Source organism: Indicator indicator, chromosome 8, assembly GCF_027791375.1.
Source record: "Indicator indicator isolate 239-I01 chromosome 8, UM_Iind_1.1, whole genome shotgun sequence".
Taxonomy (NCBI): domain Eukaryota; kingdom Metazoa; phylum Chordata; class Aves; order Piciformes; family Indicatoridae; genus Indicator; species Indicator indicator.
In genome coordinates, this window is record NC_072017.1 from 6,605,714 (window position 1) to 6,632,118 (window position 26,405).

Below are 26,405 nucleotides of genomic sequence, written 5' to 3' on the forward strand. Positions count from 1 at the left end.
TACTTTTTTGTCTTCTAACAATAGTTTTGCCATCCTTCCTGTCTCATATAGGAGGTCTGATGAAGCTGTCATTTTTACAGGAGGGGTATATCTGAATGAGGAGAAAGTTCTTTATAATGCGGGTAGTGAAATACTGGAGGAGGCTGCCCAGAGAGGTGGTGGAGGCCACATCCCTGGAGACACTGAAGGTCAAACATGGCAGGGCCCTGTGCAAGCTGATTCTAGTTAAAGATGTTCCTGCTCACTGCAGGCGGGTTGGACAAGATGACCTTCAAGGGTCCCTTCCAACCTGATGCATTCTGTGATTCTATGACTCCAGGAAAATACTAGTACTTTTCTGAAAACGTTTCTCTTTCAGACATTTATTTTGTTTAAAATTTAGATTGCAATGGGTGTGAATAAATTCCTCCAGAGAAATTAAACAATAACGTCTATTTATATCCCAAATTCTTCTCTCTTGTGAAAATAGTTATACTATATACAGAGTCACTACTGTCTTGAGCTTTACTTGTGGTGTTAATATTTAAGAATTATGTACTAAAGTACAATTTTATTTTTCAGTCTTCATTATAGCATTTATTTCAGCAGCTTAGTGGTGTGTAAGGCTGTTGTGTTGACATAAGCCATATTATTGTCAAAATATTTCCTTTTTTTGACCTTCAAGAAAAGGAAGTCACTCAGTAAAACTATTAAGAAATTCCATGTGCAATATCTCACTTAGTGCTATTAAAACAAGCCCTCAGTTTAACAAGATTGAAGAAGTTATGCAGTGTGAGTAATAGTATCTACATTTATGCTTAATAGAGTGAAGTGATTTTAGCATTGCTAGTCCTTGGAGTTCAAGGCCAAAATTGATATCTAGTGTGTTCTGAAAGAAATTTTCTCTTTCAGTTTGAATTTCATGTAAACATAGTGAGGGAAACAAGTTTCTTCTGAGGTTTTGTGTGTAATCATTCAGTGGGAGACACTGTTCTGTCTAAATTAGTCCTCAGTCTGTTCTGGTATGATTCTTTCCACGAGTCAGCGTAGGAGAGCTTACAGATCCTGTCTGTTAAAGTGTTTAATAATGGGACGTTTCCTGTTTACATGAAGGGGTAAGGTAGTGACCACCAAGGCAAGGATCAGAACCCAGGAACTCCTTCTGTAGATGTTGTAGTTTGGTTACAGTGATTACTTGAAGGCTTCAGGAAAAGAGGCCTGTCCTACTGTCCTGTGAAAGTGGTCTAAGAGTTCAGGCCTTACAGGTTTACCTGGGCTTAGCTTCCAAACCTCCCATATCCAGACAGATGTGCTTTAGGACAGTATAAGACTATGGGGAGAAAGAAGGTTGCTACCTCTGAGTGTTGCCTGTCTCTGAATAGCTAAGTCTTTCAAATCCTGGCTCAGGAATGCCCTTACTCAGGCATACATGTTAAGCTGTACTACATGTTTTCATACTGAGTGGCTCCCAGTTTAAATTTGCTTAGCACAGGTACTGGTTTCCCCTGTACAGGCAATACTTAATCTGCTTAGTACAAGGAAGAAACCTCTTATGCAGGCCTTACAAATTCTCATTTAGAGGGCCTGAATTTTCAGCTTTTGAACTGTCTAAACATAGGAGGTCAGAATGTGGCCGTTCTGCTTTTCACACAAATACATCTTTACTGTATTTTTGTATGTGCTTGATGTTTATTTACCAAAACCACTTCCTGCCTCTTTTGTTTCTTCCCCCTCAAGTGGCGAGTAAGAAAAGAAGCTATGATGGGTCTTGCCCAGCTATACAAGAAGTACTGTCTTCATGCCGAGGCTGGAAAAGATGCTGCAGAGAAAGTCAGCTGGATAAAGGATAAACTTTTGCACATATATTATCAAAATAGCATTGATGACAAGTGAGTCACCCTAAGCCTTCCTAATTTTAATTGTGTAGTGCTTATTCTAAGAAAGCTGTCATAGCATTTTGTAGCTTTAAAAATGATGTATTTAATAATTAAGGTATTCAGCATGCTTGCATTATCTGTTCATGTATTTGTCTTGACTTACTGATGGAACTAGAGCTATGAAGATAGTAGATGGTCATTAACAAACTACTGTATTTAAAAAAAAAAAAAGAGAAATAAGGTCAAATACTGCATTTACTAGACCAGTTCTTGTTTGCCTTATTGCTTTCCAGACACTGGCACGTTATAATGTGAGCATCATGGATTTATGCACAGACATCTCCTTTTGGTATGCTGTGTAAAAATGGATCCCTCTTTTCTATCCCTTTTTAAGTAGAACACAAGCTAAAGAAATACCAAAAGTGCTTCTACTGTAGCCCAGTCTTCTCTGTTTTGTCACTCAGTCCCTTTAATTTTTGAAATGCCATTTTGGCTTAGGGAAAAGTATTTTGGCCAAGGTTTTGGGAGATAGTTTTCAACTCTCGCTGGTAATTCTTTGTCTTTCACAAGGCGAGCCAAACTATGAGATCACACAAAGATAGAATTTCAGCCTAGATTTTTAATACAGCAGACTCAGAAATGTCTGTGTAGTGTTTCTTAGCATCTACCAGTCTGCTGCCTCACTGTGTCTGTGATCTTGGTGACTGGTCCAAATGCACTAATGGCCTCCTTCAGTTTTCAGTTATGATAGTGAGTTCTTACTGCTGCAGTCATGAAGGTTCACTTTGCTTATCTAAGGCTGTTCATAAGTGGGCCAGAGTTAGCTATTTGATTAGTTGATGCCTTTTTGGTGGTTTGGTTTTGTTTTTTGTGGTTTTTTTGTTGTTTTGTTTTGTTTTTTTTTAAGAGAGATAGGGGATAGCACACACAAAAATTACTCTGAAAGTCTGCTGAGGCAGAAGTACCAAATAGTGAAAAATCAGGAAATCATCAACATTCAGGTTATTCAAAGCTGCTTTCTGCAGATGTATATGCATCAAATACGCTTTAATTTGCATTGAGAGGTTAATTCCTGTTGTTTTTCTAGCATGTTCATGTCTCACAGTCAGTGTACAGGTTTGTTAGTCACCACAGAATGAATCAAAGTTCCACAGCAGTGGAGCAGACGTTTTCAGTGTTCCTGCTCACAGGAAATGCAGGACAGTGTCAGTGAAATGAGACAAGGTGTTTTAAGGAAAAACTGCTGTTGTCAAATCTGAGTTTCTTTCTCTGATGTGACTTGTTCTGGAAGTCAAACTAAGCCATTGAAACTGCTCTGCTCACGAGTAGATGTGGATTGTATGCTGTTTGTTTTCTGTGTATCCATGCTGAAGGCTCACAATGAAATTGTTGCTCGGTCACATCATTGGATTGGGTTGGTTCCCCCAACTCAAAGAGTGAAGTGGTAAATGCATTTCAATGTTATCATTGTCAGAATTAGAGAGTTAGAACTTGTAACACCTAAAGAGCTGTAGAAGTGCTTTGAACTCTTAAGACAGAGAGTCCATCCAGTCCTTTAAACATTGAAGTGTATGTCATAATTAGCCAACTCTGGGTTGTTCTGCTTCCATAATGAGAGATGAGGATGAAAAGCAACACTGGGGAAAAAAAGTAAAAAGTAACCAGCCTGAGCCTTGAAGCATTTTCCATTGACTGTATGGGATAGCAGTGGTTCTTTCAAAAGATAACAGCATGGTATCACAGTGGAATAGAACCCATTTTCTCCACGTCCTTTACTCAATCACTTGACAATGTTTTTTGATGATACTGGACTGTTGATGTGCGTGTCTACTCAAGATTGAGAACTTGCAACCTTAAGAACTGCTTAGAGCTTGTGTGTTCTGAGCTTCTTTTAATTTTACAAGTGCATAGGCAATGCAGTTAAATAACCATATCTTAAAAACACTGGCCTGTTACCTGTTCTTGGTATGCTAGCCAGCGACATTCCTCACAGGAGAAAAGTATCCCCCAGAGGTATTACCCCTGTTTGTAAATCTTTACCCTAACTGATGTTGACTAGGGAAGTCATGATAGAGTCTCAACATTTGGACTGACAGATGGTCTAGAATATGTATCTGTAGAGACATGCTAGAGCAGTGCTCCTAAATTAGTAAGATAACTGATGTCTCTAGTATCCTACTATGTGAAAAACGGATGGGAGTCTCCTGAAGTCTGGAGATCCTGTTCCCCAAACAATTTAGTGCTTGGAGTAGTAAAATATATGTTTAAAAGAAGGAAGCCAAGTTTTCTTTAATATTAACAGCTTGCCTTGAGGTAGTTGCATTCATCCTTTCACTCTTCTGCCTTGCCATCAAGTTTCTTGGAATTTTCTTTGAACCGAAACATGGTGCTTGTTCTGTGCTGCTTCTCTGGTCTTTTACAAGGCATTCCATGAGTATTTACTAGGAATCATAGTGAAAAAGCTTGTAAATGGAAACACATGAAATATTTATCCATAAATATCAAATTGTGCAGCTGAACATTGTGCACAGCTCTTACTGCTGTGGATTAAATTAATGTCTGAATGTTCTTTCATTAGAAGGGGTTACAACTGGATGAACTGTACAGTTGTGTTTTGTAGTTTCAAGTTTTGCCTTTTATGAAAACTTTAAATATATTTTTTTAAAAAGATATAATTGGAGAATGTTTTTGTTGGGTTAGTTTGCTCTCACTTAATTTTCCTTCTGCTCCTTTTGTTGTGTATGTTTTGTTGTTCCCTTGTCTCCACCTTTTTAATGCTAATTTTTAACTTCTATATTAGCATAATGAGCAGTTTAGCTTTTTTTCCTCAAATACTAATGTTTTATCTTAACCTTTCCCTCAAGGATACTTCAGGTTTTTACTTTTCTTCAGGTTATATTCATGTATTCTTTCTCCTTTATATTTACTGCCTGAATCCCATTCTCTTATGCACCAGGGTGAACAAAGGGAAATTCTCAGAGCTAAAGAAAAAAGAATTTAGATGGTGACAAATAAAGCAATTGCTCCCTCTTAGAGGTGAAGATGAAAGAATGTGCAAAAGTTCCCATGAAGCAGTTCTTACTAATCTTTCTGTCAACAATGGAAGAGGTCTTTACAGATGAGAATGAACAGCACTGCTTTTGGGGGTTGTTTTGTTTTTCTTCTCTGTTTAAAAGTATTTTAATGATTTTTTTTTTTTTAATAGTAGTTCTTCTTTTCCCTTATCTGAAGGGTATCCACCACTTCTGGAAATGTACAAGTTTTTATCTCTTCCTGCAGGTTACTGGTAGAGAAAATCTTTGCTCAGTATCTCGTTCCACACAATTTGGAAACAGAAGAGAGGATGAAGTGCTTGTACTATTTGTATGCTAGCTTGGATCCAAATGCTGTCAAGTGAGTACAGGGCAAATGCTTTCTCAGGCTTTTCCATCATGTTTTAATTTAAATTCTGATAATACAAGTAAAACGACATAGATAAGTAATTGATGCTTAACGTTATTAGTGTTATTTGCAAGTATATACAAACTCTTCATGTCAATTAGAAATAGACAAGTTGATAATTGAGAAGAACAGTTTTATCCATTCATTTTCATCCAATGAGAACAATACAGAGCTAAAAATGGACAAGTAATGCCTTCTAGGTTTGGTCTATATTAAGAGTCCATGTTGAAGATGGCTATAATTAAATTCTGCTTGAGAGTGACCTGGTTTTTATGTTAAAAGTCATAGAATCATAGATTAAAACTAAGATAACAAAATACTAAAGGATTTCAATACAGGATTTCAGTATTTCATAGACTCATAGAATGGTTTGGGTTGGAAGGGACCTTCAATATCATCTAGTTCCAACCCCCTGCCATGTGCAGGCAGGGACACCTACTACTAGACCAGCTTGCTCAAGGCCCCGTCCCAGCCTGGCTTTGAACACTTCCAGGCTTAGAGCCTTCACAACATCTCTGGGCAACTTGTTCAATGCCTAACCACTCTCATGAGGAAGAATTTCTTCCTAATGTCTATTGTAATGTTGTTTTCTAAACTTATATTTTAAAATGTTAAGATCATTTGGGTGACAAAACACTGAAACAGGCTGCCCAGAGAGGTCGTGGAGTCTGCTTCTCTGGAGACATTTCATAACCTGCCTGGACACCTTCCTGTGTGACCTGCTCCAGGTGATCCTGCCTGGCAGTAGGGGGTTGGGCTAGGTGATCTCCTGAAGTCCCTTCCATCCCTCTGTGAATCTGTGATATTGTGACTGTCCTGCTTATGTGAAATTGTTCTGAGTAGAATAACAAGGAGGTGATGCTGTATAACAAGACCAAATCAGTTCCACCTTGTTTGAATGGTTGTTTTTAATACATGGTAGGTTTTGATTCTACTTCGCAGGTGTTGCACCTGTAAGATAAATAATTAATGTTGTTTACTAATACATCCAGCATGTTCTTGTCGCTGGTAAAATGTATTTTTCTGGTTGTGCACTTTTGCAGAGCACTGAATGAGATGTGGAAGTGCCAGAACATGCTAAGGAGTCACGTACGAGAATTACTAGACTTGCATAAGCAGCCCACTGTACGGTTTGGGAAATACTAATACTTTATCCAGTGGACCTATTAGACTGATTTACTGTTGGGGTTTTTTTTTAATACAATATTATTTGTTCAGTGTTAACTTCATTATTCTGTTTTTTTCCATATGTAGACAATGTTCCATTCTCATTAAATCTACTTTCAGTAACACTTAAATGCCCTCCCTATGTTTACCATTATATTATATTGCTGTTCAGTAATGTCAGAAAAAGGTTAACAATGCCAAGTTTTTTGTTTGCTGTTGACCGTTTTTTTTGACGAAACCCACTATTTTTTCTGTTTCTTATTTTATAATGTATTTTGAGAATGGAATATGTTGTTAACATAAAGCAAAGATTTGTTTGAAAACAAGTTTTTAAGCATTAACACTGGAATTTTACTTACAAGCATATCTTCAAACTAGCAGAGAACTTAAATAGAGGAGCATTGCTTTGAGGGGTTTGGTGTGGGGTAGGCTTGGGGGAGTTGTTTGGAATTACTTGCGTTTTTGGGTTCTTTTTCCAACAATTTAGTTTGATTTGTTATGTGAATTAGTTAAGTTTTGCAGTTCTTTGATATTCCAAGAAGACTTTTTTTCCCCTCCCTTTTTTTCCTGTATGTAGCAGCTGCTAATCATACTGTTATAATATTCTACTGTTTATTCTTAAAAACATAAAATGTGAGATTCCAGAATAGAAGATAGTGCTGCAAAAGAATGAACAGAGAAGCGTAAAAGGTATATTTTTTGCAGGAGTTATCACTGATTTTGTTTTTCTTTTGCTGTTGTTCTCAGTCAGAAGCAAACAGTGCTGCCATGTTTGGAAAGCTGATGACCATAGCAAGTAAGTGTTAATAAGTTCTATAAACTTCATTACGCATTCCTGGAAACTTTATTTCAGGAATCTTGGCATACTGTAGTTGGCAGATTTATCTTATGTTAAATTTTGTTTGATCATGCAGAAAACCTTCCAGATCCTGGAAAAGCACAAGATTTTGTGAAGAAATTCAATCAGGTTCTAGGTGATGATGAGAAGCTTCGGTCCCAGCTTGAACTGTTAATTAGCCCTACGTGCTCTTGTAAACAGGCAGATGTCTGTGTGGTAAGTAAATGAAAAAGCAAACTTTTATACCCTAAATACTTGTGCTCAAAAGAGTTACTCAGAGTTAAAGGCCTCTCGATACCTTTAATATGATCTTTATGCATTTATGATATTCATAAAATTCCTTTTGGTAAACTGTAGAGATTATGGAAAATACAGTTTATGATCATCTTGTTTCCTAAGAAAACTTTAGCTTTACTATTTCTTGGGATCATGACCATCAGGCATGAAGTCTAAAAGACTAATACAATTTTTAAACACATTTCAGGTTGCTCTTTTATGGCATGGTTCCTAAACTGACACTGATGAAACTTCTTATGAGTACCAGCAAGCCAAATAATTACGCCACCTGCATATTACTAATGTATTTTTCCTCCTTGGACCTTATTTTTGTCATCAGTCTTCTCTCTCCTTCTTGTCTATTTAACCTCTTTGATGAAAAAACACACCTTAATATTAAATCAAGCTTCACAGAGATTTACAGATTGTATCCTAAATCACAGATTTTTATTTTACATTATGATCCCCAAATCAAGTAAACAATTTCATTATCAGAAATCACAACAGAGAGCATCAGCAAACAGGCTTCTTGGATTTTGTCTAAAGACCTTGAAATTGTCCAGGGAAGGGAACAGAATCAATTCCAGAATTATGTCCTGACTACTTGATGGGGAGAGAGTATGTTTCCTCCTAAACTAGGAAATTTTGCACTTTGAGAATGCAATTTCAAGGGGAAGGTTTCTTGCTTCTTCCTGAAGCTAATTTAGCATAATAGAAAATTTCCTAGTTTGTAGAATCTGCAGCATCCAGCATTATAGGAGAAGGAAGTTCAAGAAGTCATTTCTTCAGAGATTTTCAGACTCAAAACAAAAAATACCTTGTTATCCACTTCCTGCTGGATTTGCAGCTGAATTTAATGCTCTTGCCGTTTGGGGCATTCAAAGAGGAAAACCAGATTGTTGGACCCAAAATGTTCATAGGCAAGTAAGTACCTAGGGTCTGAACATCTGTTGTAGCCCAAGTAGTGCAGTGCTTCTGCACATCTGCAGTAGCATAGCTGTTGGAACAGTTTTTTCATTGTTGCTTATGGAATCTCACACATACAAACAGAGTTACCTACAGATCTATGAGTTACTCTTGTCAGCATAGATACTTAAATTCTGTCTACAGTACTGTCCCTTGATTTTTGTCTACAATCTGTCCTGCAATTCCTTAAGAAACTCTGAAGAACTTTCACTAGAAACCTACATTAAAATATTTTATTAAAGCGTGTCTGCTTTCAGTATAGATGATGTAGAAAGATGCAGAGATAACAACAGCCTCCCCTAAAATATATTTAACTGATTATGTATACAAACTTGGTAGTTAAAAGAAGTGGCTATATTTAGCTATTCAACATGCTTAAGAAGTAAGTAAGGAAAATGAGTATGATCCTTGTTTGTATCTAACATTCTTGTAGAGAGAGATAGCCCGGAAACTTGCAAATCCTAAGCAGCCAACAAATCCTTTTCTGGAAATGGTCAAATTTCTTCTGGAAAGAATTGCCCCTGTACATATTGACTCAGAAGCCATTAGGTAAGTTTGAAAGATCATACTAACTCATGAATGATTCTGAAGTTGATTGAAATGGCAAAAATAAAACCCCAGAATTTCTTGGGATTTAGATTACTTGATACTAGTTGTATATATGCTTTTAAAAAATCAATTGTGTAGCTGTTTTAATTTCTAGCAGACTAGAGAATGCCATTTTATCTTTTTTTCATTTATTTATTTTTGTGCTTTGTGCAGTGCAGTCTGCAAATGATACCAAAAAAATACAGTAGCTGTTCTGAGTGAAACTGCTCTTTGTGGGGCTTAAGGTGAAAGTGATAATCATAATTTTCACATATTTAACTGCAACACAGTCTTCTGTATAGCAGTTGAATTAATTAGCTTTTGTGGGATTGTGTAAGAGAACATTTGGATTTCTTTTGAGACTTGTCTGGCAGCCTAATTATATTCTGAAATTCATGCAACTATGTGTTGATCTGAATGCTGCCAACATGGGCAGGCGGGAAGGGAGGGGGGTGTTGTTTGGGGTTTTTTTCCTAAAGAATTAATTTTGCAGAAAGCATACGTTGGAAGGGAAAGGAATAATAGAATAGCTTGATGGGGGGGAAAAAAAGCAAGCCAAAGCACAAAACATACACACAAACAAAAACTACAACCAAAAAACCAAACACCACACCACCTTCCTCCCCTCAATGGACTATTACCTTCCCTTTACTTGATCCCCAAGCCAATTAATCTTGTTGGTATCTCATGCTTTTAGCGTTGTACATTGTCACATTCATGCAATGTTTTTTCTTTTTATATCTTTTATTTCAGTGCACTAGTTAAACTAATGAATAAATCCATAGAGGGGACAGCTGATGATGAGGAGGAGGGTGTAAGTCCTGATACTGCTATTCGTGCAGGACTTGAACTTCTCAAGGTAACCTACAGTAATGCACCTCTAGTTTGTACTGAAAGGGTCAAAAGTGGTACAACTGATGAATTCACATTAGCAGGGCTCTAATGTTGTTTGGATAGTTATATTTTTAGTGTATGAAAGTGCTTAGTTATTAATACCTGAGAAAGGAATAACAGAAGAGATGTTTTTGGAATAAATATTTTTGGAAAAGGGTGCCAAGAGTTGAAATAGGGACTTTAAAGCAGAAATAGATTTCTGCTAGAGAAGTCAGGGAGAAGATAAAGGGGGAGGATCGGAAATAGAGAAATTGGGACAGGCATGCTCTTTGGAGCCTGTGTGACACTGGAAAGGAAAGCAAGCAATAGACTTGAAAGCCAAGTTACGCAGAGGAAAAAAAAAAAGAGGATGGGGGAACTTGTGTTCTTAATGGGGATGAGAAGTGACTGGAGGATTTGAAGTATCTGGAAAACATCTGTGATGGATTTAGCAGTTCACTAATGAGGCTTTATTTTAAATGTATTACAAAGAGCAGTATATAATATTGGAGAGAATGAAGTGAGACTTTTCAGAAGTGGGAATGACTGAGGTAGGGTTTATGGGGACATACTACACCAAATTTGGTACTGGCAGCTGTGGTGGAAATAGTTCTGGAAACACAAATATGCAAGGAAGTAATGTCTGTTTGCTGATGTAGCTCAAAAAAAGAAAGATGTCTGCCAAGGGTGAAGATGTTGCTGTGATGTGGGTATCTTTGAGAATGCCATTTCACACATGGATATTCAGCAAGTAGAAAACTGATCAGAGAAACCAAGATAAGATAAATCCAAGGAATACACAAAAAATACATGCAACTTTTCATTATTCTCTCTACCTTATGTTATCTGAACTTTACTATTCTTAATGTAGTTTTGCTTTGGGATAGACTTTTGTTCTCCCTTGACCTGCCTTGATTCTCTGCATGCTTAGTTACTTATTTGATGTTTGTAGGTATCTTGAACTTGATTTCTTTTCTGCTCAGGGACTACAGATTCTGGAGAAATGAAGATTTCAGTTCAGTTAAATGAAGTGGAAATAAAGCATTCTTAAGTAGTCAGGAAATGTAAATCAATACTCTAAAATGTGTGTGCATTTAAATAATATGTTTACACATTCAAATAGTGCAGCATCTTATAAAATACTCGGAGAACCTGAAGTACAAAGCCTAGGTTCATTTATTTGAAAACACCTGTATCATTCTCAAATGCAGTTATTGAATGTAATAATCTCCTATAAGCATTTAATAGCTATTTATGTTAATGGTAATACTCATAAATAGCCATAACTTTCGTTTTTTTTGATGATTCATTTACAGTGAATAAATACACTTTTGTTTCCATCTCTTATGTGCAGGTTCTGTCCTTTACACATCCTACCTCGTTCCACTCTGCAGAGACCTATGAGTCTCTGCTGCAGTGCCTCAGGATGGAAGATGATAAGGTAGCTGAGGCAGCCATACAGATTTTCAGAAACACGGGTCACAAAATAGAAACAGATTTGCCACAGATAAGATCGTGAGTGCATTTCTTTACATGCTGCCTTTCATACCTGGAATTCTGCCTCTTTGAGATTTATTCAGTATGGTGCCCCTGAAATTACAGTCTCTTGAATATGAAGAGCTTCCCTTCCATTATTTTGTATTCCTTCACTACCTTTCTGGTTTTGCCTCTTCATTTTCCCCACCTCCAATATTGCATCCAGTTCTGGTGTCCCCAGCATAAAAAGGATGCAGAGCTGTTGGAGTGAGTCCAGAGGAGGGCCACAAAGATGATCCAAGGGCTGGGGAACCTCTGCTATGAAGATAGGCTGAGGGAGCTGGGGTTGTTCAGCCTGGAGAAGAGAGCACTCCGGGCAGGCATTATAGCTGCCTTCCAGTACCTGAAGAGATCCTACAGGAAGGCTGCAGAGGGACTTTTCATAAGGGTGTCTAGAGACAGGACAAGAGGGAAAGGTTTTAAGCTGAGGGACAGTAGGTTTAGACTGGATCTTAGGAAGAAGTTCTTCAGTACGAGGGTGGTGGGATGCTGGAATAGGCTGTCGTGAGAGGCTGTGGATGCCTCCTCCCTGTGGGTGTTTAAGGCCAGGTTTGGATGAGGCCTGGAGCAGTTGAGAGGTGTCACTTGCCCATGGCAGGGAGAATGGATTAGATGGTCTCTAAGGTCCCTTCCAACCTAAGCTATTCTATGTTTAAGTTCACTGTACTCCTGATGTGGTGTGTTTATTGAAGATGTTAGTTACTTCCTAAAAATCTTGTAACAGACACATTAAAACCAGCACATAGAGTGTTTCCCAGGTTACAAAATAAACAACAGCAAAAACACTGTGAAGATGTAATTTCTTGGCATCATTCCTGCTCATATCTGTCCTTCACACAATTTTTCTATCTTTGTAAGGAACAAAAATACAATCTCTGATGGTTAACAGCTCTGTTTGTTATGAAACAAGTTGGGAAGCAAGATCCAAAAGCAGGCATGAATCTCTAACAAAGAGTAATTGGCTTCTATAAGTCATCTTTATGCAATTCATGCTTTAACTACTGATTAAAGCTGCATATTCTATGAGGTATTCACAGACCTTGTGGGTAACATCTAAAGCCTTTTAGTAACTAACTAATCTAGATTATAAAGCACAGGTTTCAAGTTCTCATGTATTGAAATAGCATCTCAGCCACTGTGCTAAATGCATGGCAAGTTACCCCTTAGTTCTCAGTGCTTCAAAAGAAAAGTGGTACAAACTCACATATAAGACACTTTAAAGACATTTCTAGGGGTGAAGAAAAAGAACAGCCCAGTAATCTCCATTGTCAGTATAGTTCCCAATATAGTCCCAATTGTAGTCCCCTTTGAAGTAGTGTTCACCCAGCAGCATCCCAAGTTCCTCTTCATATGCAAAATGAATAGGTTTAGGCACCAGTTCATGGCCTGTTGATGGAAGGGTTGGCTGTGCTCAAAGAGAGCCTATGGATGGCGTGTAAACTTGTGGGTGTAAACATAAAAAAGTTCAGATAAACATGTCAGGTTTCACCTTCTGCAGATGTGTCAGTTGGAGTGTAATGAGGGGTGTTTTGTAACCAATACTTGGATGCTTGGCATATACTTGTGCATATACTTAACACTAGGGAGCTGTAGGTTAGGCACAGAAGCTTACCAACTGCAGGTTTTACCAACTTCTTTGCTGTTCTGCTTCTTGTTTAATCTAACTTGCAGAATCTTAGCTGGTTTGAGGAGATAGTGTAATTTAGGATGCTCGTATCATTATTATTCTAGGTGTCCTCAGCTTTGAGGTTCGAGGTTTTTTTTTTTTTTGAGGAGAATGCTTTGAGACTTCATTCTTTCTGCTCTGCAAGCTCTCCTTCTACCTCTTGTTGCTGATTTTGATGCTGTAGAATGTGTCAGTGAAGGCTGGGTGCTAAATAATCTGTATGCTGAATGCTGCATTGTTACTCACCCTTTGAAGAAAGCAAGAAATTTTTTTCTGTGTCATACACTTTCTAGGCAATTTTGTTCTCTTGTGTCAGTTGTTGGGTGAGTTGCATGGTAAATCTCATGAATTGGTGTGTCAGGTGATGACCTCTCAGGGGACAGGCCTGCCTGTCCAATGCTCTCTCAGGAATAGAAATCAAATGTCTGACCAACCTCTACCTGGCCTCTGGAGTGGCTTCTGCCCCAGTGTTTCCTTCAGGGTCTTGCGTTCAGGGGATCCAAATGCAGAAGCTCAGAACAAAACAGTTGTTCACTTGAGTACACGTCGTGATTAAAGACCAGAGCTGAAGCAGTGAAGGCCTGTAGACACACTGATGTTTAATGGTTATTCTTAGCTTTCATAAATTTCCTTTAGCCCTGTCACTTCCAAGCTTGGGTAACAAGCCCAAGGCTTTACCCTAGCTGAACCTGTCAGATTCCCCCCACCTTATATTTGGCTTCCTGTACAGCCTTGTTTCAATCGTTATTTTCTTTCATGTTTGTGGGCTTTCATTCTGTTTAAATGTGTACAGTCAGGTGTTCAACAAGTTCTACAAAATACAGTTCCATCCTGCTTTTCACCTTATGATTATGGTCTTTCCTGAACAGACTTCAAAGGAATACTTGATTTATAAGACCGTGAGGTAGATTTGTGTAGGTGAAGAGCTTTATTTTTGGTAGATTGCAAATTGCCTTTTCTTTAAAGCATTTTCTTTAATTTTCACAGAACACTAATTCCAATTTTGCATCAGAAAGCAAAAAGAGGCACTCCTCATCAGGCAAAGCAAGCTGTTCACTGTATACATGCCATATTTTCAAATAAAGAAGTGCAGCTTGCACAGATCTTTGAGGTATGTCACGCCTTTTTTTTTTTTTTTTTTTTTTCTAAGATTTGTTTCTGTGTTTCTTCATTGATAATAGTAATTAACATTACTTTAATTCATGCTGTTTATTAAGAGATAAAAATGTATATGTCAGGAAGCCTACAGGTGGATGATGGTCAAGATAAGTCATTAATTTTACAGTAGTAAATCATTAATGTTTGTGTCTTAATCACAGCTTATTAATATTCTGATGTCTGATAGATAAGATACATGGGAAAAATTAGGGGAAAATAAGCTAAATAGGCTGGAATGATGCACACCAAATCCCCAGGAGGACACATTTAGCAGGTACTGAAGGAGAGATAACATCCTCTGCTTTGAAGCTGTATTCAATTACCGTACTTTAAGGTCTTTGCACATACAGCACTTCTCTCACTGAGGAAGTTAGTGCAGAATGACTACCTGACTATCAGCTCAGATATTAGCTTAATGCTCACTTACTGCTTGCTTGGATGAGTTGTAAAGAGTCACTTCATGCAGAGCAGAGAGGTTATTACTTTTCACTGCAGTCACTTAAATAATAACATTATTAATCTGCACTTGTAGAATATCTTAGGTTCTTCATCTCGGCTGTCTTTGAACCTATGCATAATTCAGAAGTGTGAAAAGCTTAGAATTAAGCTTCAGAGTTTGATCTTTGCTTAGACTTCTGTGGGAGCGTGTGTTTCCTCTCTTAATGCCAGAATAAGATGCCAGGGTGCTGGGTGATACAGCAGCACAGAATTGTCCTGGTGACTGTTCTCTAGAAGCGAGATGCTGATTGCTAACAGAAATATCCTTGGTGGTTTCCAAGGATTTTTCTTTTTTTTTACCTGCTGTTATTTTCTGCCATTTGCAGTTTTGATTTGGATTTTCACAACTCCTGGATAGAATGGAGTCATTTTTTTTCCATCTCCCAGATCTGAATGTTTCACTGTTAAAACACAAAGAATAGACAATGTTTTGGCCTTATCTCTTGTGAGGTTTTGTGGTTACTCTTTCTTCATTTCAATTTGCTAACCTTATTAATTTTAATGGAAAAACTGTGAACCTCATCAGCAATTCAGCAGTAAAATAAATGACCTTTAGGCGTGCTGGCTTACTTAGCTAGAGTTGAATTTTTAATTTTTTAACTGTTATTTTTTTTTCTTCCTCTACAGCCTCTTAGTAGAAGTTTGAATGCTGATGTACCAGAACAACTTATAACTCCATTAGTGTCACTGGGTCATATTTCTATGTTGGCTCCAGACCAATTTGCTTCTCCAATGAAATCTGTTGTTGCAAATTTCATTGTGAAAGATCTCCTAATGAACGACAGGGTAAGATTTTCTTTTTTTGCTAAGTCCTTGCTATTCTGTTTGCCTGTTAATAGCTCTGTGGGGAATAAAACTTTGTTAAACGAGTCAATAAAGGGACTTTCTGTAAATGTCTGGGACAGTGATAATTGCATTATAAAGATCTTTGTGTAAAAGAGACCTTACTCCATAACTTTACTTTTGCATCTTCTGTATGGCTTGAACCGGTTCTTAAACTTACATGAATGTCTGTAGTCAACAGGTGAGAAAAATGGAAAATTGTGGTCTCCAGATGAAGAAGTTTCTCCAGAAGTACTAGCAAAGGTGAATAATGTGCATATAATTGAGTAATCATGTGCATATTTATTTGAGTTTTATAATTTACCCTTTTCCAAGTTGTGCAATGGAGAGGATTAGAACAAGTTAATTCCTTTGCAATCTTTTGTATGAGTATCCTCAGAATATGCAGCATTCTGGAGTTTTTTGTGGATTATCCATTCTGTTATTGGACTGATAGATGAACTGTTCAAGATGGTGTCTACACTTACCAATATTAATTATGCTGAGTACTGAGAAAATAAAGAGATTCAAAGGGTTTAGTATTCCTTAGAAGAAAAGGTAATTTGAATTTCATGACTATAAACAGATTTGGAATAAACTGAGACCCTGAGGAATTTGATTCATCTTTATAGGCTATTTACTGTGACTCTAACTATGGCCATTTGTAGAAATGTTTTATCTAGTTGCTCTTACTCTTAACGTCGTAGCAAATATCCTACATCCTCTAGATGCACTTGTGAGAAGACACTGAATGGTAGTTGAAATGTCCTGATGTCCACAGACTGCTGCTTCCTTCTTCACTCTAAATATTTACTGCTTCATTCTGTTCCTTTCCAAATGTATCTGCTGCAATAACTAGGAGGCTGTGGAAGTTTCAGTTTGACAGCAGCAGGGTTTAGTTCTGTACTAGCTTTAGGAAGGAAGTTCACTGTAGATGTATGGTTGTTTGATTAGGTTCAAGCCATCAAACTTTTGGTACGGTGGCTGCTGGGTATGAAGAACAACCAGTCGAAATCTGCCAACTCCACGCTCCGGTTGTTGTCAGCCATGCTGGTCAGCGAAGGAGACTTGACAGAACAGAAGCGGATCAGGTCAGGTGTTATTCCTCTCAGGCTTCCATCTGTTTTGATTTAGAATTTCAAAGGATATTTCTTAATTCTTTTAGTGCTTTTTAAGAATTTTAAGGTAACCCTGGTGTTGGCTAATGGGATGGTGAATGGAGCCCTCCTTGAAAGAAATCATTGAGGTGCTGGAGGGGGTCCAGAGAAGGGCAACAAAGCCAACGAAGAGTCTGTAGGACAGGTCTTGAGGGGAACAGCTGAGGGAACTGGGGTTGTTTAGTCTGGAGAAAAGGAGGCTGAGGGGAGACCTTACTCCTTTCTACAGCTCACTGAAAGTTAGAGTGCAGTGGGTGTTGGTCTCTTCCACCTAGTTACAAGTTCTAGGATGAGAGGAAATGGCCTCAAGTTGCACCAGAGGAGGTTTAGGTTGGATATTAGAAGAAACTACTTGACTGAAAGGGTTCTTCAACAGAGGACCCAGCTCCCCAGGGAGGAGTTTGAATCCCCATCCCTGGAGGTGTTTAAAAGCCACAGAGATGTGGTACTGAGGGACATGGTTTAGTGGTATACTTGGTAGAGTTAGATAATGGTTGGACTCTATGATCCTAAGGATCTTTTCCAACTGAAACAAATCTAACAATCTACAGAGAAAGATCTGACTACAGTGTTAATATTAGAAGTGGAATGGCAATATAAAAACATTCTTGATATTCCCTCCTCCTTGTAATTTTCTAATAATCTGACTTCGAACTCTGTAGGTGTCTTGATAACTAAAAGACATTCTTGAAAGCAGAAGACCTGCAGGAATAATTTTGGAAATAGTTAAGTGCTGAGATGAAATTTGGGTGATGATTGGTGGAGCTTCCTCATTCAGACAGAAAGATAACTTTGCGTGTCATCGTCACTCAGAGGATGAAGGAAAGGAAGAGAAAATCTGTGTCAGAAGAGTTGCTTTCATTCAGATAGTGATGTGAAAACAAGAAACTTTGCTGTTCACTCTTTTACTGGAGTTAAGTGCTTGTGGGGAAGCAGAGCACTTAATTTTCACAGATTTGGTTTGGATAGTTTAGCTTGATGTGAAGCTATCATACTGAGATCTGATCTAAGAGAGCAAAGCCTTAATTGCTCATTGGTCTTGGGGAAATAAGAAATTGTGACATGCAGATAATTTAAGGATACTTGTGCTGAGTTGTGTTTTGTTGGTTTTTTTTCTCTCCCATTTACACAGTAAATCGGATATGTCTCGACTGCGGTTAGCTGCTGGTAGTGCAATAATGAAGCTTGCACAGGAACCCTGTTACCATGAAATAATTACCCCAGAACAGTTCCAGCTCTGTGCACTTGTCATTAATGTAAGTAACTGCATTTGGGTTGAAAAGATTCTTAATTAACTGAGTTCAGAGTCCTTAGTTCTGAGCTTTTGCTGGTGCTACACTGAGTATTTTTCTCTTCCTCAGCAGCATTCAAAAGAGTTCTTGACATTTAAGGTATCTATTGTGCTGCACCTATTGATATATTTAAAATGCCTTCTTATAATTCCACTTTGGGTTGTTTATCTGATGTTGTGTTTCTTTCTTTGTTTGTGGGTTTGGGTTTTGTCCCTCTTTGTTTGCTTTAGGTTATTTTGGGGGAGAGGGGGTGGGGGTTTTTATTTGTTTGGGGCTTTTTAAGACCAAGTTACATTCTTACTTTTTTTTTTTGTTGCTCTAGGATGAGTGCTACCAAGTGAGGCAGATATTTGCCCAGAAACTGCATAAGGCACTTGTGAAATTACTGCTCCCTTTGGAATATATGGCAATCTTTGCTTTGTGTGCCAAAGACCCTGTGAAAGAGAGAAGAGCACATGCCAGACAGTGCTTGCTCAAAAACATCAGTATACGAAGAGAATATATTAAGCAGAATCCCATGGCTAATGGTTAGTATTTCAGTAAAGTTAAGAACACAACAGTCAAATACTAAACTGAAAGGAGTAATCATTAAAAGTTGAACAAATGTTTTTTGTAAAGAAGCATTGGATATGTTTGTTTCTTTATCTTTATAATATAAGCATCTAATATAAAGATGTTTCCTCATCTTTATATTGGACACATTCAAATCTAAGTTTACTTGATTTATCATAATCCATAAAATACTTCTCTGTACATAAATGTAAAATCCAATGCTGTTTGTTGTTGTTTTGCTCAAAAAAAAAAGGTTGTTTTCTGACATTTTAGGCTTTATGACCTTCAGAAGTAAGACCAAGTAGTTTTTCTAGTAGTTAAACTTGTTCATTTGTTTTTAATGATTCCTTAGAAAGAAAATATGTAGGAAGAAAATGCAAGTTGACATGTTATATTTCGTATTTCCAAAAGGAATACTTGGAGAAAGTGTATCTTGTGATGCATGTGTATGTGTAATACAGAGATTATTCCTGATTTTTTTTGGTTACTGTAGAAAAATTGCTATCCTTGCTGCCTGAATATGTGGTACCATACATGATTCACCTACTGGCACATGATCCAGATTTCACAAAACCTCAGGATGTTGACCAGCTTCGTGATGTCAAAGAGTAAGTGTTAGTTGAGTCTAGAAGTATTCTGTGCTTGGGGAAAAAAATAATCAGGAAGAGGAACTCTTTGTTCTATCAACAGTATTTTGCAAAACAGTAATCTTGGAAGTGTGTACTATTTAAACCAAAGGAAGAAGGACATCAGCAAATGCTGAGCAGTGTATTCTGAAAGCCCAAAGGGTATACCAGATTAGTGAGTTTTCTTCTTTTAAAGTGGGGTAATGATTTTAGGTTCTTATATTTGTGCCTAGGAATACATGTAGAATTTCCCAACACACTTAAGAGATGCCAAGTAATGTCAGTTCAAATATCATTGAACTTCTAAAATAAAGAGGTTCTCCAAGGCTAAAAGCACAGTGCCCCTGATGCTGTGTCAAAGTCCAGTTCCACTGGAAACTTTTGGGTTTTCCTGTGCAAACCTATTAGAATTCTAGGTTTGCTGCTGACTTCTCATTTGCACTATAGAGCTGCAGTGCAGGCTTAGTGCTTCTCCATGTATTGAGCAAAGACTGTTGCCCACCAGTCTGCCATACAAAAGTGTGTTCTGTACTGTTTCCAGTTTGAGACCACCTTGTATCCCTCCATCTTTTATATCCTAACTATAACTTCCGTATTTCTTTGTGTCTTGTAATGCATTTTAAAAAAAAGATAAATTTTAACACTTAAAAATTGAAGTGTCTTCCCCATGCTTTGATTTTAGTGTTTTGGGTTTTGCATTGGTATTGGAATTGTGAGCTCTGTTAGGGGCACGTATAACCACATACTACAATATACATAATCAGAAAAACAGTTTGTTCTTGGCACTAATAGGCCAGTTTACATCTTAATTCTTTTTGTGCCTTCACCTGTGAGAGTTCAAGTCTGATTCTTTCTTTAAATGAAAAAGATTATTCTGATTTCTGAGTTACTTGACTCAGACCAGGTCAGAACCTGAAGTCAGTGAAGACTTCTTGCCTAGTCGTCAAGTCAACATTTTATCCCAGGACTCCCTGTTCCTGGCAACATCTGAAAGGATCCTCCAGCATGTGCTTTATCCAAAATGCATGGAACAAGTTCCAATCCACAGTTATTGTGTTAATACTTTCTCTGAGAAGTGCTTTCTAGTGCACAGAGCTTTTCTGGACAGCCCTTGTACAGCTTTCCTTTGTTGTCAAATTTCCTCTCTCGGGTTTGTCACAGTCTGGCCAAATTAGCCAGAGAGAACTGCTCCAAACAAAGAAATGCTCTGTACAGGAATTTTGGCAGCAATACATCACTGAAGAGTCTCCTGAGATAAATGCAAAACATTTTTCTCATAAATGTAATACAGTGTTCCTTTCAAGAGCTCTGAGAGTGGTAGTGTTCACTCTAAGATGTTAACATAGATGCTTGCAAAGTTGGAAAAGCAGCCTGGCAGTGTGTTTTGTAGTTGTCTCTCTAGCTGGTCTTGGTTTTACATGGCCTGGGTATAATCATGTAAAGAAATACATGCTTAGCAAGTTCCTTAACCATAATCTGTGATATTTATTCTTACAGAGTTTTTAATGCTTGTCCTACAGAAGTATGTTTGGGGTTGGTTTTTATGTTAAGACATTCCCAACATATTGAAGTAGATATACAGAAGGAAGGAACTTACTTTGTGTGACTGGGTCCCTCTAGGTGCAGATTTCTCCTGCATAAAATCCCTCTTGTTCTGGAAAGGTCTTGTTGAGGATTGGTGCTCTTTGATTTAATTTGACTTAGTGAGGAAATCAAACTATAAAGTTGACATGTTAACTGCAATTACCACAATGAAATTTGTCCTCAATAGTGATCTTTGGCTGACACAGGGTTTTGGAGAACCTGGGTCAGTGTGGTATATTACTGGTCCTGCATTCATCTCATGTAAGTTCTTGAGAACAGTGAATAGGTGGATGTAAAGATACCTGAGAGACTGATTTTTTTTTTTTTTTTATATAGCCTTTGTGGCTTTCAGATGCATTTTGTTGGATTATCAGATAACTTTGTTTTGATGGAGCACAACCCTTTTTTTGTTTTGGGAGAGATTTGTTCCTTCATCTCTTGTGTTACAATCTTTAATTTGTATCAATTAGGAAGATTGGGGCTTTTGTGCACAGGATAACATTCAGTCAATCCTGTTTTTCTAGGGTTTGTTATTAGCTACTTTCTAATCTCTCCTACAGAGCTTCACAATTAAATTAGTTTGCTAGAAATTAGTAAATTACTAGCAAAGTCTGCATTTCTCAGACCCACCCATTTGTCTTTCCCAATTAAATATAATTTTACCATATTATGACTTTTGGTGACCCTCCAGCCACACACACCTGAGAAACTTGACAGCAAATGATGACATGGATGGACCAGTTGTGCTTTATATCATAAGTGGAAAATTCTTAACCCAAACTTTTAGTCAAAATATAATGAAATCTCCTCATAAATACAAGAGGTCAAAGGAAGAAAACTGGGAAAGCTATTTCCATGATGTCTGCCTGCAAGGATTTCTTTTTCTCCCCTATGGAGCATTAGCAAGAATCTGACCTGCTCAGTTTTGGGTCTCCTCTCCTGTCAAATTCCAGTATTAAATCATGCATTGTAGGTCACTGTCTAGCAGCAGTGTGATTTGTTTAAGCCTATTTTGAGTGTGTCCATGTTGCATTGTTGATAGGAACATAGATACAGCCCAGGGTAGTAAGTACAGAATTTCATCTAGATAATAGCAGCACCAGAACTCTTGCTTCTCTTATATTTGGAAGAGGAAAAACTTTGTTAGGCAGTGTTTGTAGATACAATAATAGCAGCACACTAATTTGGCAGGTTATTCCAGAGAGTACAGTGAAGACTGTGCTAAAGGTCTAGATGCTGTTTACACCTTTGGATGCTGTTACTTGTTTATGGTATTCTCAAATTGATTGTGGTTTCATAAGAAAAAGGTAGTAGAGCTGATAAAATTTTTTAAGACATTGCTGTGTGTGGGAGCTGCAGTATAAAAGCTGGAATGTAATTGCTTGTGGGTTTATGGCTTTTTAGGTGCCTGTGGTTCATGCTTGAAGTTTTAATGACAAAGAATGAGAACAATAGCCATGCCTTCATGAAAAAGATGGCTGAAAACATCAAGCTCACCCGAGATGCTCAGTCTCCTGATGAGCCAAAGGCCAATGAAGTAAGAAATGCAATTCAGCTAAGTGTTAAGTGATGGGCTGAGGGTTTCACAAGCAGCTGATGAACAGGATTTGCAGGAAATCTGAAAGGGTCAGAAATTTTTATGGTCTTTTAGAGGGAGTGTTAGTTGTGAACATTGTCTGCGTGCTGCCAATCTCATTCTTTCAGAACTTTGCTGACCTTACCCAGCATACAATGCCTAATAAAGTTAATAAAGAGAATTTATTAAATATTCCTGTTCCTGCCTGCCTGCCTTATTTTAATTCTTACTACCTGGTTTCCCAACATAATCTGCTGTTGAGGGAGGAAATATCATGTTACATAGCTGCTGTGAAACCTATTACTTTCTAGCAGAGTGATTTATGATGGTTTGATTGAGCAAGAGCTTATATTGTGCAGCATAGACATGTAAAGTATTACTAGGTTGTTTTTTTTTTTATTAAATAGCATCATGTGATAAATAGAGACTTCTGTGTGTCTTCAAAGAGCCAACAGCATGGTTAGTGATGTAATTACAAAACATGTCCTTAGTGGTAGTTATTCTAACACAGAGATTAAACTTTGAAGAGGACTGCATTCTCTGTACACTGTAAACCCACACTTTTCTTTTTTCATTCAGAAACTTTATACAGTATGTGATGTAGCACTATGTGTCATCAACAGCAAAAGTGCTTTGTGCAATGCAGATTCACCCAAGGACCCTGTATTGCCAACCAAGTTTTTCACACAACCCGAAAAGGTAAATTTGTTCATTTCCTTTCCAAAGTAGTAAAGGAGACATCCTTTTATGGTTGAGAACTGGTTTATCTCCAGAACATAATAGCATGGGTGGAAAAAAGCATGCATTTTATCCTCAGCAAATAATTATTTTTTAACCTAAGCTGCATGCTGTGTTATGAATGTGTGTTATGAATGTGTGCCAGAAATGTTTGTAACCAGGGGAGAGCTAATTAGAATAAATCTTGAGATGTTAGCACATGACTGAATCATTTCATTAGTGTGTTGTGAATGCATCTGAAGATGTAGAATATATGTATGTGCTGACTCTGTATCTGAACTAGAATGCAAAGCAGAGAAAAAAGGGAGTGTTTTTATGATATCCATTGTGTGTTTGTATCTGTCAGTAGCTATTTGGCTATTTTGCTTGATGTGCAAGTTGTTCCTCTCATTGCTTTGTGATAGTCTTGGTGAGCACAGCTCTACTGTCAGCAATAGCACTGCTGCTCTTTAAGAGGCATACTCTTCAGAAGTGGAATCAAGGTAATTCTCTGGACTAGACCTGATGTTCTGGTTGTACTAAAGAATACATTTTTCAGTGTCAGAGACTGTTAATTAACAGCCTGTCCAGGGCCTTTTTAAGCAAAATGTATTTCGTTTATTTAATTGTGAAATGGCAGGTGGCACAGTAACAGGGACTTGGTGTCTGTGATAGCTACCTGCATTCAGAGTCAGTGTTTTGGTCTGTGTAAACCATACTCAGGGTGACAAATGGAACAGCTTTTGAACTACTTAGGGAAAGCAGCACTTTTTCTCCTCTCTTTGGGTTTCCCACAAAAAAGATGCAAGTGAAGAAATAGGTAGGGCAGTTTTACATCATTTGAAATGATTCATGTCATTCAAGAAGAAAAAACGTTAATCCCAGCTTCAGGTATGACTCAGTATGAATGCCTTCAGTAATGCTCTCTACAAATTCTCCTCCAAAATACTGGTTTTACTTCTCTTTATTAGGTGGATTCACTTGTCAGCAGGCTGCATGGTGCAAAATACCTGTAGCACTTCATAGTAGTGTCTAATATGAGAAGTCAGTCTTGGATATATAAAATACAACAGCAAGATTGAGATCAATCACAAACTGATTTTTATTTCATTTTTTTTATACAGGATTTCTGCAATGACAGGAATTACATTTCAGAAGAGACAAGGGTTGTTCTTTTGACAGGAAAGGTATTTTGACAATTCTTCAAATATTATTATTTTTAAAAATTTTTTTAACATATCCTGAACTGCCATAGTTTAAAAAACGTACTAAGAGTTGGTATACAATTATTTGTGATTCCTTTAATACCAAGTGTTTCAAGGGAGGCACACAACAAAAGAAAAACGAGTCATAAAGAAACAAAAGAAATTATTTTTATACTTTTCACCGTCAGCTGTCCTTTCTTGGGATTCTAAAACTGTCTTTCCTAGGTTCTGGTTAAATTATATTGGAATGCTCTTTAGCTCAGAAAAAAAATGGCTTTTCTGTCCTGAGCTTAGTGAAAGAACACTGACCTGTAAAATATAAAAATCCTGAGAACAGTATAAATTGTGGGTTTAATATAAATTTCATGTGAATGTATTAATTTTCATGTTCTGTGTTCCATGAACTGTTACTGCATTAGTTTCTAAAGCCTTCAGTTAGAGCAGGACTTTGTGATAATTGTTCATTGAAAGAGTAGAGACAAATGATCATTCTGTACATAGCCCTATCGTTTGAAATTGCTGCTTCTTTCAGTGATTTTTCATTTGTACAAAAAGTTTCCACTGTCAGAACACTTCATTTGGCTGAGGTTTGCTCAGCTAGCAGAATCCTGCCTCTCCTTGCTTCCTGTTCACCCTGTGACACCAGCCTGGATGCGACTCAGTGAGCTGAGTTGGAGTTTTGTTAGGAAGAGAGGAGGCAGACAGATGACAACCTTCTTTAGCAGCAACCAGTACCAATCTGGTCCTTTAAATATTCTCAGAAGAAATTATCTGTTTGCTGCTGTAATTGTTTCACCTTTGACAACACTGAAATGCAATGCATGAAGCATTTGAAGCGAGTTTTGTTGGCTGTGTAAACTTAGTACGTTTCCCTTTTGTAAGGCAGTCAGCAATGCAGAGCAAAGCTGTGTCTTAACTAGAAGAATCCTACTAGTATAAGACAAGCTTCTGTCCTGCATTCTATTAAAACAGAGATTCGGGGCTGGGGGGAGGGATGTCCCATAGCAAGCTAGTATTATTTTAGGTGATTTTCAGTGCTCTGGGAAAACAAACAATTATCCCCTGTTGTAACACATGCTGCTTTTCCTGTCTGCTTCCATGCTAGAAAACACAGATGTGTAAGGATCCTCCACTGCCTCAGTTCCTTTTTGTCTCTTTCTTTTGCCAGAGGAACCAATGCTGTGCAGAAGCACTTTCTTTTCTCTCTTAAACGTTTTTCTCTCTCCTATTAGCTGTGCCAAATGCGTCCTACTTTTTATAAAATACTCAGTAAATTGAGCAAATTAAACATTGCAAGAAAAATATGTTCAAGTAAATGGTGTGCAGTGTTAGCACTAGGATACTGCAGCTACTGAAAACATGTTCAGTAACAGGCCATTCCTACAGAGATTGTTGCTTTTTTGGCTAACCAAATGTTTTCCAGCATCTGTGGTATCTCTCTCTTGCCTGCTACCTCAAAATTTACACACTACAGGAGTTTTTTTTTTTTTTTTTCTTATTGGAATGTCTTAATAAATTAATTTGGTCTCTCAGGAAATGTATGCCACATTCTCCATGTAATTTTACCAGTTAGGCTTCTTTGACTCCTCTCCAGAGACAAAGTAATAAACTTCCTGCTGCCTACTCAGCCTGCTCAACAGACACCAGCAAGATCTAAATACCATCACTGCATCAGAGAACCCCAGACAGTGTTGAATACTTTTGCACCTGCTTTTTGTACAGTAAAAGTGTGCACATTTCCTACTCTTGTAGTGAGCCTATGTCAGCATTACCTTTTGCAAAGCCTTTCCCTGAGGTGCTTTGCTTTACAGGCATGAGATACGGGAATCATCATAGAATGTCTCAAGTTGGAAGGGACTCATAAGAGTTGTCAAGTCCAAGTTGCTGCTCCTCACAGGACTACCTAAAACTAAACCATATGACTTAAAGAGTATCTGGATGATGCTCTTAGGACTTTTGACAGGTTTGATGTCACAGACGTTTTCATGAGGAGCCCATTCCAGTGAGGGAC

The 26,405-nt window shown here is 37.7% G+C and overlaps 1 protein-coding gene across 1 annotated transcript in view; it reads left to right on the forward strand.

Moving 5' to 3' along the window:
* Nucleotides 1-26,405, forward strand: part of PDS5A (PDS5 cohesin associated factor A) — an 80,999-nt gene that overhangs the window by 49,520 nt on the left and 5,074 nt on the right. The window contains exons 12-29 of the mRNA XM_054382805.1: nucleotides 1,717-1,868; nucleotides 5,136-5,249; nucleotides 6,341-6,422; nucleotides 7,212-7,260; nucleotides 7,379-7,518; nucleotides 8,978-9,093; nucleotides 9,886-9,991; nucleotides 11,360-11,520; nucleotides 14,195-14,318; nucleotides 15,491-15,649; nucleotides 15,881-15,949; nucleotides 16,640-16,776; nucleotides 17,975-18,098; nucleotides 18,457-18,661; nucleotides 19,180-19,294; nucleotides 22,301-22,433; nucleotides 23,052-23,171; nucleotides 24,314-24,376. Of these exons, the coding sequence (XP_054238780.1) occupies nucleotides 1,717-1,868; nucleotides 5,136-5,249; nucleotides 6,341-6,422; nucleotides 7,212-7,260; nucleotides 7,379-7,518; nucleotides 8,978-9,093; nucleotides 9,886-9,991; nucleotides 11,360-11,520; nucleotides 14,195-14,318; nucleotides 15,491-15,649; nucleotides 15,881-15,949; nucleotides 16,640-16,776; nucleotides 17,975-18,098; nucleotides 18,457-18,661; nucleotides 19,180-19,294; nucleotides 22,301-22,433; nucleotides 23,052-23,171; nucleotides 24,314-24,376 (2,169 nt within the window). The remainder of the gene's footprint in view (nucleotides 1-1,716; nucleotides 1,869-5,135; nucleotides 5,250-6,340; nucleotides 6,423-7,211; nucleotides 7,261-7,378; nucleotides 7,519-8,977; nucleotides 9,094-9,885; nucleotides 9,992-11,359; nucleotides 11,521-14,194; nucleotides 14,319-15,490; nucleotides 15,650-15,880; nucleotides 15,950-16,639; nucleotides 16,777-17,974; nucleotides 18,099-18,456; nucleotides 18,662-19,179; nucleotides 19,295-22,300; nucleotides 22,434-23,051; nucleotides 23,172-24,313; nucleotides 24,377-26,405) is intronic.